The following is a 19,548-nucleotide window of genomic DNA, read 5'->3' on the forward strand; positions in this document are numbered from 1 at the left end:
GTTTTTGTCAAATTTATTTCTAATCCTACTTGTCTACTAGCACTGTGTAATGACTGTATCATGCGCTCTAAGTTACCACCGGATTCAGATAACAGAACCAAGTCATCTGCAAACCTTAGATGACTTAGGTATTCTCCCTTGATATATAAGCCGCACTCTTTCCAGTCTAATTGATTTGTAATTGATTCTAATACAGCAATAAATAGTTGTGGAGATAATGGGTCCCCTTGCCTCACTCCCCTATTGATGTCGAACTTGGGGCCAGTATTTTCCAATTTGACTTTACTGACGCTGTTGTTGTATATGTTTTTTATTACTTGTATGTACTCACTTTCTACTCCTTGTTTACTTAATGCTTCCCATATACTTGTGTGTGAGATTGTGTCGAATGCTTTCTGGTAATCTATGAAGGCTATATAGAGCGGTCTCCGGTTTTCTTGGTACTTTTCAATGATAAGTTCCAGAGTGTGTATGTGGTCTATTGTTGAGTATCCCTTACGAAAGCCAGCTTGTTCAATGGACTGTCTCTTTTCTAAAGTTTTAGATATTCTACGATTAATTATGGAAGAAAAGAGTTTGTAGACAGCTGGTAGAAGGCTTATTGGCCTGTAATTGCCGATGTCATTGGGGTTTGCTCTTTTATAGAGCAGAATTATAATGGATTCTGACCATTGAGTGGGTGTATTAGCAGTTTTTAGAATTAAATTGAATAAATAGGCCAGAGGCGATGCCAGTATTTCGCAGCCGTGTTTAATTGCTTCATTGGTCACATAGTCTGGACCTGGGCTCTTCTCTAATTTTAACTTCTTAGCTGCTTGTATGATTTCTAGTTCGTCAATATCGTTTATATTATTTTTTTAGACTTTCGTGATTGTTATGTCCTTCTTGTTTGTTATTTTTCAATTGTTGGTTAGCGATTAACCGCTAAAATCTCTTTACGATATATTAAAAATTGCTACAGAATAGCCATAGCCATTATTAGACAGTTTAAATTCCTGGCCTTTATGTAGGGACATGAAAAATGCAGTAGGTAAAAAGTTTAAAATCAGATGTAAAAAAATACCGTATACTACATTAAGAAAATAATAGAAGTTGCCCTAATGATCGCAGAACTTCGAAAGAAGACGGCACTTTGAGAAGAAGAAAAATAACAAAAAAGTGGTTGGAAAAACCTTAATTACAATGCAGATATTTTTAAAAAAAAAATTGACATTTCGCTTGTAACATTTTTTTCTAAAAAGCTTTTTGTTCATAGATCTTCAATATATTTTATTTTTGGATACTGTTTGGTTTATTTTATACCAAAAGATGGAGCTTATTATAATTTTGAAAACAGTTTTATTACATGTCAATACATGTGTAAACTTTATTGACTTAATTGAGAAGCAAAAGGTTAGCGTGGTATGGACATGTTATGCGACGAAATGATGGGGACATAAACCTGAAAGTGTTAAGATTGAATGTGGATGGAAGAGGAAGACCGCAGAAAGTATGGATGGATTGTGTGAAAGAGGATATGCTTAAGAAAGGAGTGGTTTCAGATATGACGGCTGATAGAAATGTATGGAAGAGCAGCACAAATTGTGCCGATCCTCCGTAAGGGATAAGGGCAAGTTGATAATGATGATGACAGGTGTAAACTTTATAACTGATATAGTACCTTTCAGATAAAGTAACGATGATAAAATTCTAGTTTTTTTTAATATGTATTTGAAAAGGAAGTTATTGGTTCTTTAAACAGGTTTTCCCAGTTAAGGAGCCAAGGCGATATTGATGTTCTTTAGCATACATAAACCTCGTAAATTTGATTTGAATCTTTTCAACATGAGATTGTATTTGTCTTCTTGATGATTTCAAATAATGAGCTTCTAAGACGCTAATACGTTAAAGATAATTTTTAGTACTCCTACATTTTCAAAATTCTTACACTTATAACAAATCCAAACTTTTTCATCCATAATTTTAAAACTCGTTCTAAGGTTTTTAGATGTTTTAATGTAACCAGGTTAATAAAAAACATTTCATATTTAATTTTATTTATTCATAGATAATAATTCCCTTAACCTTTGATTATTATACAAAACAGTCCACAATAATGCTACCGTTATTTTTATATAAAAATAGTTTCATATATAATTGACATCGTCATATTTTACAATTATTTTTAATTTTAAAAGTTCTTTAAAACACTTTGGAATTAATAAGCCTCGAAATAATTACTTTATTTGACAACATGTCTAAATTTCTTTTATAAAAATATATTTAAAATAGGAAAATATTCACTGGAAATATATTATTTTTGACAAAACAGAGATCACAGTTTATAATAATAATTGAATATTCGAGTCCAACATTTAGATATCACAGTACACATTTCAATTACATATTCAATTTGGAAAAAATAACAAATTTTATATCACTTTTCTTACAACATAACATACACCAGTTTTAACTAACAATAAAGCCAACAAATAAGATATTTTTACATTTGTTGTACTAAAAACAAGAATAATACCGACTTTTCTTGCCCAAAACACATTAATATCGTAAGTTATTTCAGTCTGTGTGGTATCAGTGTTGTACGGCGCAGGGCGGGACGAAGCCCCCGAAGCGCGCCTCGAGGTGCTTCGCCACGGCCAGGCAGAGCGCCTCCCGCCGCGGCGCCGCCACCACCTGCAGCCCCAGCGGCAGCCCCGCGCTGCTCAGCCCCAGCGGCACCTGCCGACACCACACAAATACACTCTTACACTCAATTAGAGGGGATATTTTAATTCATTTTCATAGTTTTCCTGTGAGGTCACTAGATGGCGCTATAAAAATAGGCGCAGCATTTGATCAAATATTATTCATTTAAAATATTAACGTAATTTATAGAATGAGATTTGTATAAATAGTACTTATTTCGTTAATTATTTTTTGTGTAAGATTTGTCCATCGAAAATTCAACCAAATCCCAAAAAATAAGAAAGCAGTGATTTTAGAGGCGAAATTAAGGAGTGCAAATTATAAGAGAAGAAAACAACGTAGTTATGTGGTCAGTCACATCCGGAGTGTTTTACAACGCATTAGGAGCAGGGAGCAGGCAGCAGGGAGCAGGGAGCAGGCAGCAGGCAGCAGGCAGCAGGCAGCAGGCAGCAGTGCGGAGCAGACCTGCAGCGCGGGCAGCCGCAGCGCGTTGAGCAGCGCCCAGTAGGAGAAGTTGAAGGGGCGCAGGTACAGCGAGTAGTGGTAGGGCGCGGCGGCCGGCGCGCTCGGGAACAGCAGCACGCCCTCCTCCCCCAGGGTGCGCTGGAACAGTACTTAACATTATGAACATATATGTATGGAAAAAAAAAGGTGGCACTACTTAAAAAAAACTACAAACTTTTCACTATACTTAAATGACATACTTTAAACTAGAAACAAAATAAATTTTGATCTCTTATCACAGATAATTAAAAGTTCATTTTATTCGACATTGGAATAAAATGAAATCTAAATCGACTTATTAGTACCTTACATTCAAAAACAACAACATCTACACCGACGAAATGATATCGCAGTCAATTAAAACTAAAAGTAACACAAGGAAAAAACAAAAATGTGACTTTTTGACATTGACAGTTGTTAGTAAAATGTCATATCTGGTTGAAGTCAATCGGGTCAAAGACAACATTCGTCTATAGTTATGTTTATTTTTAAGTTTGTAAGTTAATATTCTTACAATGAGGTCCTCCCTGAGGTCCTTTGTGGTCCTGTCGGCCCAGTCGCGGTCCACTGCGGGCAGCACCTGCTCGTCCAGCAGCTTCAGGATGGCGGCCAGCGTGTACGCGGACACGCCTACCACCTGAAAGAAACAATACTTCACTCTCAGAACAGTTATAACCGGTTAACACCAGTTTGAAGTAGTTTACACCAGTTATAACCGGTTCAAACTGACTTACAGTACATTAACACCGCAAAGATTGAAAATGAAACTAGAAAATTTAATTTATTTCAAAAGAATAACAATCTACACTGTTCTATTATACATTATCCCTAACTTCTCAGTAGCTTTTTCAATATACCATTTATGATTTGCACCAGACCAATAATTTAGTCGAGTACTGAGTAATTTAGTACCTAAACGTGTCTGAATATTGGAGAATTGGTCTAGTATATTTAGTTATTTAAGAAGTAGCATATCAGTAAATTGGTGATGGTCGATGTTGCAAGATGTGTGACCTTTTTAACAAGTTCCAGTATTCCGTTGGCATGGCCGTGGTTGTCGGTGAGCAGCTGCGGGAAGCTGTCGGCCTCCAGCGCCATGGCGTGCCGCCACAGCGAGTACATGTGCCGCAGCCCCGGGTGCCCGTACTCCCGCGCACCCCCAGCTCCCCCTGCACCATCCTCCCTCAGCGCAGACAACACCCTGCAATAAGACAATATTGTATATATAATATGACGGCAATCGGAATATTTTTTTGTATACTTTATTAAAATAAAAACATAGTTTTTTTTATATTATTTAGTAGCGAAATTTAGTAATTAAAAAGTGTATTTTTTTATAAACTCGCCAAGTTATAAAACGCAACGCTATTGGTCGAAGCAAGTTATATATGGGTTTAATCACTTTTTGACTTTTTGTCACTAAGAACCAATCAAATAGCTTGTTGTTTGACGTCACAACACTCCGCCACACTCCGGCCGTGTTTCAGTCACAAGAAAGTTATTGCGGTTTTATATAATTTTTTAGTTTTATGTTTGGTTTTCTTCCAAGTTTTTAATTAATTATAAAAAGCATGCATATGATTATGAACTTTTTGATCACTTATACTATTATAACAAAGCGTAAACACAGACTTCTTTGTTGCCTAAGATGTCAGCAATTACAGCATATTTTTTAAATAATTCTTTCTTTAATGAAAAGCCATATAGTTACGCCACGCTTTAGGCTGTATATTCACGCCATTAAACTTAGGGGGTAAATGTTTTGGATAAAAACCCTAAAGTGGGAAAGAGTCCATAAGTTGCTGCCAACAGCGAGGAAGCAAGATTGTTATAGTGTCATGTCATTTTGACATATGCTATTGAAAATTTGACACATGTAAACAATAAAATAAAATTTTCATAATTTCACGCGGACGAAGTCGCACGGGGTCAGCTAGTTATAAAATAAGAACAAACAACGAAAGCAGTACATTATGGTATTGTATACTAACTTGTCCATAGTTTGTCGCATATCTTTGTCTAGCGGACTGACTCTGAGGTCCGGCGCAGACTTGCAGTAGAAGATCTTTATATCCTGTCAATGAAACAAATCTTTTTAATGATAACTGAAATACATCCCCAGCTTACTATAAGTCCCTACCCCGGTTTGCAGCCTACCCTAAGGGTGACTAGGTCTTAGTCAACCACGCTGGCCAAGTGCGGGTTGACTTCGTAAGGACGTCGGGTAAGTTATATACATATGAAAATAAAAAATCACATTGGTACGGCGGGATTCGAACCCAGGAGCTGTTGAATTACAAGTGATGTGCTTAAACCGTTGAGGCACAGACGCTGTAACTTAATAACTGAAATAACATAATCAATATGTTAGGAAATAGTAAGAAACGGAAGGTATAGTGGGGGGTAGTTTTATAAAATACTTGCAAGATGTACAAAGCTCAGTCTGACAGTACATTTCTAGTCGTCACTATGGAACATTGTATAGTTGACTTTGTCGAGTATTGTTAGTATGGCCGATAGTCCATATTTTTTTGAAACCATTTGTATCGAAATATCTAAAAATAAAGTTATCGACCTTGATGTGATATTCCGTGTCGAGTTGTATCTGTAGTCGAGCGGAGTCTGTGAGCAGGACGTTTGTGAGCGGCGCGAGGTCCGCGCACCGCTTGCTGAGGACCCCCACTGACGCCATCGTCGGCTCCAGCCCCGAGCGCAGCGCCGACCCTGACACACGTCAATACTCAAATATAACTACATGTCTCTGAGAAAAATATAACATACTTTATAATATTTTACAGTCGTGACGACAATTATTAAAGAAATTATCAAGAAGCACACAAAGTCGTGAGTTCTTGAACTTAAGTTATCAAGTTTATGCATTGTGTTGTTTTTGTGTGTTTTTTTTTTCAATATATCATTGTTTATTATACTGAAATAACACTTTTATTACTGATAGTACACATGACAAAGACTTGAGGTTATACAGGTTGTAACATTTTTCATTCGGCGAGGATCCTTAGGGGTAACAGTTTAAGTTTAAGAAACAAAAGTTAAGAGAACTTCCGCAAGTGCACCTTTAAGGCTGGTGGTGCCGGCGGTGGGGTTGAGGCCGAACAGGCCGCAGTAGAAGGCCGGCATGCGCGTCGACCCCCCGATGTCTGAACCTGCATATTCAATACACATTATAGTGTCTATTAATATTGTGATATTAAGAAGAGAAGAGCAGAGAGCGGAGTGTGACCGACAGAGTGAGATGGGCGAGGCGAGCGCGGCGGCGAGGGCGGCCTCGCCCCCGCTGGAGCCGCCCACGGTGCGGCCCGTGTGGTAGGGGTTGCACGTCTGCCCGAACACCATGTTGCGCGTCTCCTGCCTGACACACACATAGTGAACAAACTTTAATTTATCTAGATCTAAAAACACACTCTTCATGTAAGATATCAGAAATCACAGCATATTTTTGAATTAGTTCTCTTTTAAGTATATATACCTACACTTATGCCACACTTTAGGCTATTTGTTTTCACATTATTAAAAACGGGAGTTAATAAATAACAAAAAAAAACCTGTTCGTGAGAAAGAGACAAACTACAAACCAATAGCAGCAAAGAATTAATAGCATGGTAACATTTCAGCCAATAGCAAGGCCTAATATGCAATTGAAAAAGGATAGTCTGGAAGAACACATAATATTATTTTTTTATAATTCCACTTGGACGTAAGCTAGGAACACAAGTGGTGAGACGCACTCACCACTTGTTGATCTCTGGCACGTTGGTGACGGCGAGCGGGATGGCGCCGGCGGCGCGCAGCAGCCGCACGCACTCGGCGTCGTGCGGCGCGCGCGCCCGCCGCCGCCGCGCGATGCCCAGCGTGTGCAGCATGCCGCGCACCGCGTGGCTCTCCTTCGCGGTGAACGGCACACCTGACACACCATCACATCATACACTGCCACTAATGTCACATTGCACACATATAACATATAAATTATGGCGTGCTGAACAAGTCCGGCGAAAGGCCAATCTAATTGACTTAAGGAGCTGAAGCGCAGCTTGCAAGCTGGAAAAGTATCATTGCTGAGACCGCCTCCACGATGTCAAAAGTCCATAAAAAGGGTTGTTTAGTCGACACATATAATATAAGCACAGAAGATAGCTGTGAAGTAGAAGTCAATCCATCGTCAGATGAAGGTGAATACCCTCCTTTTTGTTTTTCATTCACTCCCAAGTCAATTAAACATAGGTAATGAAACTCTATTTGTTGTTTGTGTAAAGCTGTCGCTTCGCCATTACGGCGACTTTAGGTAGCCACTTGTTTGTTTGCCACCTTATGATATAATAAATGTAAGCTATGTAACTGACCCAGAAATGGTTGATTCTCAAAGTCAGCCTGTCCAGCTTCAATCAATTTGTCGACCTCCCGCGCCTCCCCCAAAGCATCATCAAACCTCTCGTCCGTAACTGCATTTAATATCGGGTTAACCTAAAAATAATTGAAATAAATAAAGAAATATTATGTCTGTTTACAGATAAAAGAAATATGAAGTAATTTTTATGTTTGTTTTTACAAAACCAACGAAGGCCATCAACATAATAAATTTTTCATCCAATTACTACATATTTAATGCCTAAAACTTGTTTTCCATTTACACTTCACAGATTAAAAAACCAGAAGTGCCTATTAACAATGACATGGTAATTTATGCATGAATCATTTTTTGTTTACTTAATTTATTATGTGTTTAAACAAACAAAAAATGTTCTATATATCTTAAAATTATATTGATATTAAAAACCATTTATGCTTATTATTAAAACTAAAGGTGTGAATAAAAATCTTATTTTTAATCATACTAATATTATAAATGCAATAGTTTAGATGGATGGATGTTCGTTAGAGCTTGTAGCCTAAACAGCTGAACCGTTTTTGATGAAATTTGGTATATATGTAGAGGATAGTTTGGAAGAACACACAGGCTACTCACTTTTGTTTTTTTTAAATACACGCGGATGAAGTCACTGGTAAAAGCTAGTTATTAATAATTCAAATCCTTACATTTGAGTTAAAAAATAGTACCAATAAATATTTAAAAAAATAAATAATTTGGTCAAGGATGTATATGTTTCCACAATATGTATAAGTAAACAAGTTTTTTTTATGTCAAGTTATCATGAGATGAGAAAGTGGTCCCCAATATAAACAAATTCATTCAACAAAACCAAAGTATTTGTGATGGAAAATTTTTGTTGCAAACAAGTGGAAGACTACTGGTTTCATAGTTGTTTTTGTCCATGACTGGAATAATTATTTTAATGCTAAGTACATGTACTAAAAAAATGGTTGACTGAAATCAATTAACAAACTGGTTGTTTTTAAACATTCACAACAGAAATATTTGAATACAAATGTAAATTCATAAACTTGAATTATTTGACTAAATATGTTGTTAAAGTATGTTTATCTGTACAAATTAAATTGTGTGTCATTCAAAAGACATAACATATAATACTTACTATTTTTATTCTCTCAATACAGGCCTGAACTAATTCTTCCGATTTCAATTCTTTGTTACGTATCTTCGAAGCTAAATTAACAGCACTTTCAGACAGCATACTATGTCGCTTTTCTAAACTAGGGATCGCTTGTCGATGTCTCTCCCAATATAATGAGAATATAAAGTCTATAAACATGTCGAAATATGTCCGGAAAAGAAGAAAGATTTGCTTGAACATTTCGGATGCCATCCCTTCGAATATTTTATTAGGTTTTGTAGTTCGGAACTGCAAAAATATAATTATAAATTAGAACATAAATACTCTTTCCAATATTATCTATCAGACCGCTACTCAACGTGCTTACACTTTCTTTCCTTAAGTATGTCACTTTCACTTAGTTATAGTAATTTAAACGAAATAGTATTTATAGTAAATTATACGAAAGCAAAAATAATGTTTGCAAAACAAAACTTTTATTTTGTTTCGAAATAATCACTAATTGTCAATGTCATAATTGACGTCACTTCCGAATTTTATTTTACAGATTAAAATTATAACAAACTTGTTGAACTAAAATTATTCCAGTAAATATTGACGCTATTTTATTTAAGTTAAAATCATATAAAAACACCAACCAAACACTTACCTGTAAGAGCTTATCCTTTTTGCACTGAATGTTTACGACACGTTCACACTGCGTGGACATCGCACACGGAATACGTAAAAGTGCAACTCACTACCAGCTACATTACAACAAGAAACTTATGTGTTTACTTGTTTTATATTTTGTTACATTTCAAGTTTTTAAGCAGTAGGCTCAAACTTTTGAAGGACACGACTTATAAAAGTGGTAAAAATAATTATTTGAAATGAACATTTAAATCAGTATTAAATATTCCGAACCAGTTTCTGAGAAGAGTCTGTGAATTCTAATACTTACCATGTATATATTACGTTGGTTATTAATTTACTTTACGCAGAAGACAAAGCTGCGCGAATATGTAGTATATAAAATCAAATATCCGACACTAGGTCAAGTTATTTGCATAATCGCTTAATTATTCATAATGGAAATACTGCAGAAGCGCGCGGTTATTGACCTTATACAGTTTTGTTTTGCCGTCGCTTGCCTCGGTGTGTATCAAATTAATACAGAAATAAGCAAATCCAAATTCGTCTTGACTGTATTTTTTTTAGCATCAGTTCATAACCGCCGAGAAATCATCAACGCCCATTTAATACCAAAGGAACATAAATAGCAGGGTGTTATTTAAAATAGAAAAACTTTTAAAGAAAAAACTTGAATACTTAATTTATTTATTTACTTAATAACAAAATACATTAAGTTTTAACTTTACAGGCCATGATAGCTCCTCCGAATTCTTTCTCCAGGTATTTGGCGACGGCGAGGCACAGGCGGTCGTTGTGCGGTGCCGCCAGCACCTGAATGCCGATCGGCAGACCCACGCTGTTTGTACCCAGCGGCACCTGCACCACACCTTACACTATACTAATCTATATAGTGTTAATATTCTAACTATTTTGATATATTCTGTATTCTTAAAAGTTATTTGTAAATCTGTGCTATTTATCAATACCGTTTATCTTTATTTAAAACAATAACATTGTTGGGAAAATATTAGGAAACGGAAGTAATGGAGTAGTTTTATAGAATATTTGGCAAGGAGTGGCGCTCAGTTGCAGTCTCAGCTCTCAGTCGCCAATAAGCTCAGCGTTTCTCTAGTCGTCACCACGGAATGTTGGTTTTTGCGTTGTCGCCTTGGAGTTGAATTGGTTTTAAAGTGGTGTACAAGTGTTGTTCTATATTTTAAAGGAAGTCATTTGTGACGAAATATCTAACAATAGTTAGGATTATAGGTACCACCATTAACACAGAAATGAATCTTGCAGCTCGCTACGTCGCATTGCTCAATAAAGCTGTAACTCTAACGAACCTGTGTGGCCGGACACTTGAGCACGTTGACGACAGCAAAGTAGGAGAAGTTGAATGGTCGCAGCACAGCCGAGTAGTTGAAGGGCGCCGCGTGCGGACTGCTGGGCAGCAGCAGCACTCCGTTGTCACCCAGCTTGCCCTGCGATTACACCCTCAAATAGTAACCTACCCTTAGGAACGATCAAATTTCGTCAAAACTATACTTGTAATAGTGTGGACTCACGAATAGATCTTCCTTCATCTCCTTGGTGATTTTTTCAGCCCAGGCGGCGTCGACACTCGGCAAGTATTTCAGTTCAAACAGCCGCAGGATGGTGAACAGGCAGTGGTGGCTCATGCCCACACACTACAATATACGCCAACACTTGGTTTATTTATATCTAAAGAAGTCAGTAATTCTGGTGCGTAGTGTAACAAACCTTCTTGGCGAGTTCTAGGAAGGCGTTCGGTCGCTGGCCGTCCCCGTACAGCGCCAAGTAGTCGTCAGGCTCGCGCGACATCCAGTAGCTCCACAGCCGGTACATGTGGCGGAAGCCCGCGTGCGAGTACTGCTGCGGAGCGCCCGCCTCCTCGCTCAACTTGCTCACCACTCTGATAATAGAAACGACACGTTTTAAAAGTATAGAAAGAATGGATAATTCTACTTTGATATAATAAGATGAATGAGTTATTACCTCTGCATGGCGTTCTTCATCTCGACCCGGACTGGGCTGACGAGGCGATCGTTGGCCGACTCCATATAGAAGAATTTGATGTCCTACGAACAAATAATTGATAATAACTACAACATGCTTTCCATGGATGAACAGTTTACAGTACCATAATAATTCACCTTAATGTTGACATCCTTGTCGAGGTTGAGGAGGTGCGCCTTGTCCCCGGCGATGACGCGGGTGAGCGGCGCCAGGTCCTCCGCGCGCCGCGAGATGAAGCCCAGACAGAACATCGTGTCACCCTCGTCACCCTTGCGGAGATACACACCTGAAAGAAATACGTATCATACGGTTATTGCCTTGTAAGTCATAATTTCGCTCAATAACTTAATGAGATTACCTTTGATGCTAGTGATGCCGGCGGTAGGATGGTGTCCGAACATACCGCAGTAGAAGGCTGGCATGCGTGTCGAGCCGCCAATATCCGAACCTTGATTGCACAAAACATGCCATTATAATTAGTGTTAATGATACTTACGTTTTTTTAAGAAACATGTAACACTAACATAGGCTGATGGGTGTGGCATACGTGGCACAGAGCGCAGCCTCCGCGCCGCTGGAGCCCCCCGGCGTGCGGCCCGTGTGGTGTGGGTTGAGCGTCATGCCGTACACCGGGTTACGGGTTTCCTGCCTGATCGTTACAAACAATATGAAATAAGACATTTCGCCGTAAATTGTTAGCTCATTAGAAAACCGATAACTGACCATATGAGCAGCTCTGGCAGGTTGGTAGCGGCGAGAGGGATGGCGCCGGCCCTCTTTAGCAACAGAATAGCGTCGCTGTCCTCGGTGGACACGATGTTGCGACGCGACCACAGCCCTATCGTGTTGCAAAACCCTTTTATCTCTTGGCTTTCCTTTGTCGTAAACGGCACACCTGGGAAGTTATGTTACCTGTCAACTACGAAACCTTCTTAAAATGAGTTACGCACTCTCCTTTGAAGTATTGTTTAAGCTGATTGTATCTATCAATGAATTAAAATGTTACCCAAGAATGGTTTGTTAGCATCTTGTTCAGAGAGTCCGGCGGCGACCAGGTTGTCAACCTGCCTAGCGTCCTCCAGCGCGGCTTCGTAACGGTCCCTCACTATCGCGTTGATGATAGGATTCACCTGCATGTGTCATTTGTATTCTCATAAGTTCATTAAAATTGACGACAAAGAACTGAGCCAAGTTAATTTTATAAAGAAAAGACCGGCTACGTCTTTTAGATGATAAAAAAGTTACCTCTTTTATTCTCTCAATAACAGCTCGCACCAGGTCCTCCGACTTAAGCTCCTTGGCCTTGATCCTCCTGGCGAGGGACACCGCACTCTCCGCGAGGATGCTGTGCCTCTTGTCCAGGTCTGGGATTAACTGTTTCTTGTCGTCCCAGTACAATGAGAACAGGAAGTCTAACATTTTGTCAAGAAAGAGACGAAGATAAACGATTACAGTCGTTAGAATAGTTGCAGAATCTTTTGTTGACATTTTCTCATGAAACTGCGCTTGTTGGGTTGGAAGTCTGGAACAAATAATAACTATGTTGATTTAATGGCAAAATTTGCAGATTTTTAATGTTAAGTCAAAAAATGTTAAGATAGAATTTGTACTTAATTACAACAATTTTAGCTCCTTAACATTGTACAACTTTATTTTAACTAATATCACTGCTAAGTAACTAATCATACACTTATTAGTTACTTAGTATAATTATGAATAAGTAAGTACCAAGTACAGCTTGTGATGCACTCGACGGCGCGCCGTGAGGTACAAAGTTCGAGTCCAAGGCCGCGCCGTGCCACAAGTCAAGGCACAATTGAATTAAATATTCTTAACTTAAGTTTTTGTTTATATTTGTTAGAGCAAAATACATTGTGAACAAATTTGAAAATTTGAGTAGGTATAATATACTCACAAACTACTGATAACTGCTCGGACACTATTATCAGAAAGATAAACTGCATGAATGAATATTTACGAATGAAATCAATTGCATTTGTTGCTGTTAACAATTCACCTTTTAATATGCGATACGACAATCAGTCGGTGGGTCAGAGGATCACGAACATTGAGCATTAAAAACAATACCGAATAGTTTATAAGTAAGAGATCGATGATAATGAGAGTCTGAATATTTCTCTAGTTATGATTAACATCGATTTGTGTTCATCACCATTTTTTCCTTTATCTAAACTCGCAAATTTAATTTTTTCTCACATAAGAAAATATAACAGATACGAGCGTCGTACAAGATATGGTTGTAACTCTACTAGCGCCCTGGGAGAGATTTCTACAATGCCTTTGTTCGCGAACCATGGAAGTCTCGGTTTTGAGTATTTTCTGAGAGTAATCCGCCCGGTGTGCTTTCTGTCAGCGCCCTAAGCGGTTGCCATCCCTGCCCTACCTTAACGACGGCACTGTACCTATTAATTGTGTAATAGAAAATATTCCGGGTTTTAACACGATAAGTATCAAGCAAAAAAATGTTTTGTAATCAATTTGATTTCATAATCCATCTGGTGGAACTTAGCGGCGCGCTTGTGGTGTTACATGAGTTATTTAAATGTGTTAAGAAAAGATCGGCGCAACACTAGATCGTCGGCATAAATGTCCGTCCCTACGACATCTGTCACTGTCAATTAGAAGTCGGAATAAGCGCGCCATTCTGGCTGAAATCTCAGTTTAAGTATTAAAGTTAATTGTTGTTACAATTATTTTAATGTCTAAAAAAAAGTGCGTTTGTAAATTTTAACTTTTTAAGTTTAGATTCAGCATTGTAAGCAGGGACCTAGAACGAGTCTTTTATAACCTCAACTAGATGTCCGGGGCTAATGAACCCGCTGTGCTCTGATGACTACGACTACTGAAACCTGTAACCACTAGTACACTACAACGATATCTGTAGCTACTCGCTAGATACCCATGTGATTGTGAATGCATAACGTTTGCGCAACGAGGTGAACAAACCGCACGCCTCAAGACTCAAGCCACTTACTAAAGCGTTGCTCAAACCAAACCAAGTTGCCTATACACGATGATATATTGCCAATTAAATACGATGTTTACATATATGAATTCTAATTTTGTTTTGAAATTAGTCTTGGAAAGCTTAGTGTGCTATTAATCTGAGTGAAATCGATAATCACAATAACCAAAAATGTTGTTTCATCTCTTATGATTCTTCTGATTATTTGTCCAGGCGGTGGACGGAAATTCGATCATAACTCATCATCGAAGATCCTTATTTAAATAAAGATAGGTTTTATACACTTCTTATTCTCATTGACTTATGTGTCTTACGTTGATCTGTTAAAACATTTATCTTAAAAAAAAAAACAAACACACGAATTGAGTACCTCCTTCTTTTGCGAAGTCGGTGAAAAAGGGATACATTCTTCACTTTATTTACTTATACGGATATACTAGTGAACTAAAGATTATTTATTTCTTAACAAAAAGTTACCATTCTACCTAATTCAGTGTTGAATGTATAATTACATATGAAACCATGACACTGCAAAAAATTGTACTCTGAACTTGTTAAATATTCGCAGCAAATATCGGAAAATCAAAACCATTTCGAAATTGCGTAGTTAGGAAGATTTAAATTTTAACATTCTGAAAACACACATAGTAAAAATAATGATGTTATTAAATAAATTATTTGCATTTCTTAATAAAGTTTTTTTTTTTAGTTTTGCTCCATGTTGTCTATGGTTCGTTTTTTTTTTAAATTTTAGGCCATGACTATTTAGTCGAAAATTAAAAGATAAAAAAAATCATAAAGCCATTTTTAATTACAACAATAAAATAAATGCAACTTATAAGACTAACCTTGAATCTTCCGTTGTTGCTTGTGAGACCACCTGTCAGTAGCACATTGGAAAAATAATAAATAACGCTATAGCTGCTGGCGGCCGCGCGCACCGCGCCTACTCGCCACGCTACACTGATACACTACTGAACTGTATCTTATGAATATTGTTGTCAAAACTTGTTTAGATGAAAGTGAAACTCTACCTTTAATTAGTTATTTCCTCAGAGTTCGTTGTGGAGACCTTATTACTTAAAGTTAAATCATAACAATAACAGTACATTTTAAAGGGTAACTATAAAAGATTGCGTAAGTATGCATTATATGTTTGTAAAAGACGCAAGAAAGTAGAAAAATCGATATGATAAATCTCTATGTATTTGGATTTATAAACTTAATTTAAATTTTCTTCATCCGTCATAATCCCGTATGGTCTAGTGGCTAGGATACCTGGCTTTCACCCAGGAGGCTCGGGTTCGATTCCCGGTACGGGAAGTGCCATTTTTTGTAAAATTTACTTTCAAGTTGTAATTATTTTACCCATCTTTTGAAAAATGTAGCAAAATGTTGTAAACTTTGTCGCTGATTGCGGTATGTTGGTATTTCACAATCCAAAACAGAGAGTTGCCGAAACCCGGGATCGAACCAGGGACCTTTAGATCTTCAGTCTAACGCTCTCCCAACTGAGCTATTTCGGCTTCGTAAGAAAAGTTAAAAATGTGGTAAAAAAAAATCACTGCTCTAACTTCTCAATATTTGTTGTAAATGTTATTTTTAAAATAGAATATGGAGTGAATGTAGACCTCTTATTGTTTTGAAATAGATATGTTTAAAATGTGAAAATATTATTATGCAGTTAAAGCAATTCCAGCACCATTTAGTTGTGGAGAAAGTTTGCTTAGCGTGAGCGTGACGAATGTAATCTCTAATCTTGAGCTATCGCCCTCGCTGGCTAAGTTTTCTCATAACTAGATTGAAAAATACATATAACAACAGCCTGTCATAGTTCATATCACGCTATTGAACTCTATAAATTGCACACAGAATTTTTGTCATCAAGCTATTCTGAGTTTTCCGGAGTTCAAATTTGTAAAAACAAGAGATCGATCTTTCACTTAGAAACTGACCTTAAAATAAAATAAAATACTACTTTGACTAAAGTTAAACGCCATCTATACTTTATATTGTACATTACAGTTGTTACATGATTCATTTAAATTTCGACAAACATGACACAGTATACAGACACGATAAAAACCCTACACTTTTTTCTTTCCACTTTTAAGTCGCAAATGTTTTTTGTTTTGCCTTTTAATTATTTTTATGACTAATTAACTCATTTTATTTCATAAACTTAAACAATAGATAAATATTACTTAAAATGGAACGTCTTGTTATCTCGACCTTGTTTGACTTTGATTTGACAGATGTAGTACAACTTTTTTATAAGTTTATAACTTTGCGGTTACAGTTCGCAGTATTGACCTTGCGAACTCCGATAACGTAAATATTATAACTGTTTTACGAACAACACAACCATAACTTTTCCGAGTGTCGAGAAGTCTCTTTGAATATTAAAAAAAATGTTAAATGTAGTTACGGTCAATACAAACCCTTACGAGGGACAAAAACCGGGAACAAGCGGTCTCAGAAAAAAAGTCAAGGTTTTCCTACAAAATAATTACACAGAAAACTTTATTCAGAGTATTTTAAATGCAAATAAAGAGTCGCTAGAGGGGTGCACGTTAGTTGTTGGAGGTGATGGAAGATACCTTGTCAAGGAAGTGGTGGACAAAATTATCAAGATCTGTGCTGGTAATGGGGTACGTATACATTATTTAAATAAACTCTTACTATATTATAAAAACATATATCTGTAAATATTACACTTAAAATATAGCTTGAATGAAATGCAAATGTCTTTAGGAAATATTAAATGCAATAATTATGTTTTCCAGGTGGGAAAACTATTGATTGGACAAAACGGTCTCCTCTCCACACCTGCTGTTTCTTGCATAATAAGGAAATATAAAACATTGGGTAAATTACATTCATAATTATCACATATTATATTTGTGAAGTTGGGATGACTTGGCAAGTACTGTACATACAGGTTCTAACAACATTTGAAGGACCACCAATTACTATTGTTAAGGTCCATTATGAGCATTTTTTACTCTATTTTAATGTCCAAAAACATTGAAATATTCTCCTTAGAATGTCACAAATATTCATGACAAAATTTTGGTACCATCAAGAAAAGAATCGTCGTTTCTTTACTTAGTAGGTAAAACTCACCCAATACGTTATAAGTAAATAATATAAAATATAAAGAATTGAAACAGATAAAAATATAATTTGTCTATTCGAATTTTATGCCAAGCCGAGGGAATAATTAGGAAAAACTCAAAAAAACATTTACTTGTACATCCAGTTAACTCGAGTTACGTAACTTGAGTTCAACCCGAGTTATGTGGATTTTAACTCGAGTTAAATCAAGTTACGTTTTTCTCAACTTGGCACATCACTAATTTGTACAGGTACTGAGTAAAGTACATCAAAAAAACTCATACAAATTTCGTTATTAACATTAAAAATATGTTCTTGGATCTATCATGAAAATAATTGTGATAGACCCCCTAAGTTAGTACAATGTATATCTATAATTGTTGCATTTTTTAAATAAATTAATTTATATAAACATATTAAGAATATAAACATTATTCATCATGAAGTCCAATGAGTCAATACAATTACATTGCTTTTATCATTGCATCATTTTATATTTATCTTCAACTCTGATTTATATCAAAAATATAATGATTTAACATTTTTAGCGACTGATAGATAATTTTTTATCTATTAGCCAAACCACATGGGTTTTTATTATATAGGCCAAAAAAATTATTGATAACATAAAATATGGCTATTCATTTTTTATGGTCTACAATAATGCCAAAAAAATGTATGAAACATGCTAGCCAACCATTTCCACTGTCAAATGATATCTATTTACAAAAAAAAAAGAGTTGTAATGTTTGAATAAATCAAGGTACTTCAATATTGGAATAATATTCAATTGAGTGAAATTTGTAGGTGGTATAGTACTAACAGCGTCACACAACCCGGGTGGCATTGACAATGACTTTGGCATCAAGTTCAACTGCAGTAATGGTGGGCCTGCGCCCGATGGCATCACCGACAACATCTATCAGCTCACCACCACCATACAGCAGTACAAGTTAGTGCCTGATCTTGTCTGCTCGGTTGACAACATCGGTGTGCAGACTTTCAAGGTATATTTCACACAAGTTTTTTTTGTATTATAATATGTTAATGGTTTGTGTTGTTCCTATTTCATGTTGAACATTACCAGGTTGCAGATCGTGAGTTCGTAGTGGAGGTGATAGATTCTGTGCGGGATTATGTCGACTACATGAAGGAGATATTCGATTTCTCCAAGATACGTACACTGCTGCAGGGCTCCGAGCAGCGCAAACCCTTCAAAGTGCTTATCGATTCTATGAGTGGAGGTATGCTTCGAGTCTGTTGGAGGATATTTTAAAATGCAAGAGTTAGACTCAGTCCTACCAAATATTTCCAAATTGTCTGATAAAATCGGAATTTGTTATCTTATCTGACTGTGACACCATTTTTAAGCTAACTGAGGCTCTATCGGCCAGTGGTGGGACAGGCTCTTGTAGAGTAATAATGGTATATTCAGTGACGGGTCCGTACGTGAGACGCATCTTCCTGGAGGAGTTGGGCGCTGGGGAGGGCAGCTTGCGGCGCGTCACCCCGCTGCAGGACTTCGGCGGCGCGCACCCCGACCCCAACCTCACGTACGCCGCAGACCTCGTCAATGAGATCAAGAACGGCGATTATGACTTCGGCGCGGCTTTCGACGGTGACGGTGAGTCTAGATTTTTCAGATATTTCAGTAGCTGTATATTGTTGTGTGTGCGTATTGTTTAGGATGATGTATTTTTTTACTATAAGGTGGCAAACGAGCGAGTGGCCACCTGATTCCGTCGAAATGGCGAAGCGGCCGCTGCCCATAGACATCAGATATTACAGATGCGTTGGTATTTTTAATCGACGACAGAGGAGACGCACATAAACGGGATATTTCTCCTTCCTCTGCCTTCAAATCTACTTTACTTTCCTATCCATAAGAAAGGGTGATGTGAAAAAGGAACTAAATGTAGGCCTTCGGCACCTCACTTATCAAATGTATGCGTAATTGGTTCCACTTGACGCCTGTCTCGTGTGCGGTCGAGAGAGAGTGGAGATATTGAAGCGGGCTGTGGGCTGTGGGCTGTGCGGTGTGCAGGAGACCGCAACATGATAGTGGGGCGCGACGCCTTCTTCGTGACGCCGTCGGACTCGCTGGCGCTGCTGGCG

At 37.4% G+C, this 19,548-nt stretch overlaps 3 protein-coding genes and 2 non-coding genes across 8 annotated transcripts in view; 2 read left to right on the plus strand and 3 right to left on the minus strand.

Annotated features, from left to right (window-relative positions):
* Window positions 1–2,128: 2,128 nt before the first annotated feature.
* LOC106105259 (fatty-acid amide hydrolase 2-like) lies at window positions 2,129–9,436 on the minus strand. 2 transcript variants are annotated; one of them, XM_013285542.1, is made up of 12 exons: window positions 9,328–9,436; window positions 8,700–8,966; window positions 7,548–7,668; window positions 6,940–7,111; window positions 6,435–6,559; window positions 6,264–6,353; window positions 5,765–5,913; window positions 5,181–5,263; window positions 4,204–4,390; window positions 3,704–3,826; window positions 3,151–3,288; window positions 2,129–2,718 (listed from the first exon to the last, which is right to left on the minus strand). In XM_013285542.1, the coding sequence occupies exons 1-12, from the start codon at window positions 9,385–9,387 to the stop codon at window positions 2,572–2,574; spliced, it is 1,662 nt and encodes a 553-aa protein (XP_013140996.1). In that variant the 5' UTR covers window positions 9,388–9,436; the 3' UTR covers window positions 2,129–2,571. The 2 variants fall into 2 exon arrangements, with proteins under 2 accessions (XP_013140996.1, XP_013140997.1); XM_013285543.1 differs by lacking the exon at window positions 9,328–9,436 and adding an exon at window positions 9,048–9,156 and having other exon boundaries at window positions 2,130–2,718.
* A 545-nt stretch (window positions 9,437–9,981) lies between these two features.
* On the minus strand, window positions 9,982–15,282 carry LOC106105267 (fatty-acid amide hydrolase 2-like). Of its 3 annotated transcripts, none has more exons than XM_013285556.1 (12): window positions 15,165–15,282; window positions 12,576–12,852; window positions 12,337–12,460; window positions 12,054–12,225; window positions 11,855–11,979; window positions 11,689–11,778; window positions 11,468–11,616; window positions 11,310–11,392; window positions 11,055–11,226; window positions 10,859–10,981; window positions 10,637–10,774; window positions 9,982–10,169 (listed from the first exon to the last, which is right to left on the minus strand). In XM_013285556.1, the coding sequence occupies exons 2-12, from the start codon at window positions 12,816–12,818 to the stop codon at window positions 10,023–10,025; spliced, it is 1,566 nt and encodes a 521-aa protein (XP_013141010.1). In that variant the 5' UTR covers window positions 12,819–12,852; window positions 15,165–15,282; the 3' UTR covers window positions 9,982–10,022. The 3 variants fall into 3 exon arrangements, with proteins under 3 accessions (XP_013141010.1, XP_013141011.1, XP_013141013.1); XM_013285557.1 differs by lacking the exon at window positions 15,165–15,282 and adding an exon at window positions 13,246–13,333; XM_013285559.1 differs by lacking the exon at window positions 15,165–15,282 and adding an exon at window positions 13,059–13,083.
* A 285-nt stretch (window positions 15,283–15,567) lies between these two features.
* Window positions 15,568–15,639, plus strand: Trnae-uuc. Its single transcript has one exon. It is a non-coding gene; the product is annotated as a tRNA-Glu (tRNA).
* Window positions 15,640–15,769: 130 nt separating this feature from the next.
* On the minus strand, window positions 15,770–15,842 carry Trnaf-gaa. Its single transcript has one exon. It is a non-coding gene; the product is annotated as a tRNA-Phe (tRNA).
* A 736-nt stretch (window positions 15,843–16,578) lies between these two features.
* LOC106105085 (phosphoglucomutase) overlaps window positions 16,579–19,548 on the plus strand; it is a 6,453-nt gene continuing 3,483 nt past the window's right edge. Inside the window, exons 1-6 of the mRNA XM_013285311.1 lie at window positions 16,579–16,967; window positions 17,103–17,184; window positions 18,241–18,440; window positions 18,521–18,677; window positions 18,869–19,057; window positions 19,478–19,545. Of these exons, the coding sequence (XP_013140765.1) occupies window positions 16,728–16,967; window positions 17,103–17,184; window positions 18,241–18,440; window positions 18,521–18,677; window positions 18,869–19,057; window positions 19,478–19,545 (936 nt within the window). The 5' untranslated portion in view covers window positions 16,579–16,727. The remainder of the gene's footprint in view (window positions 16,968–17,102; window positions 17,185–18,240; window positions 18,441–18,520; window positions 18,678–18,868; window positions 19,058–19,477; window positions 19,546–19,548) is intronic.

This window comes from Papilio polytes, unplaced genomic scaffold (genome assembly GCF_000836215.1).
Source record: "Papilio polytes unplaced genomic scaffold, Ppol_1.0 DF823177.1, whole genome shotgun sequence".
Taxonomy (NCBI): domain Eukaryota; kingdom Metazoa; phylum Arthropoda; class Insecta; order Lepidoptera; family Papilionidae; genus Papilio; species Papilio polytes.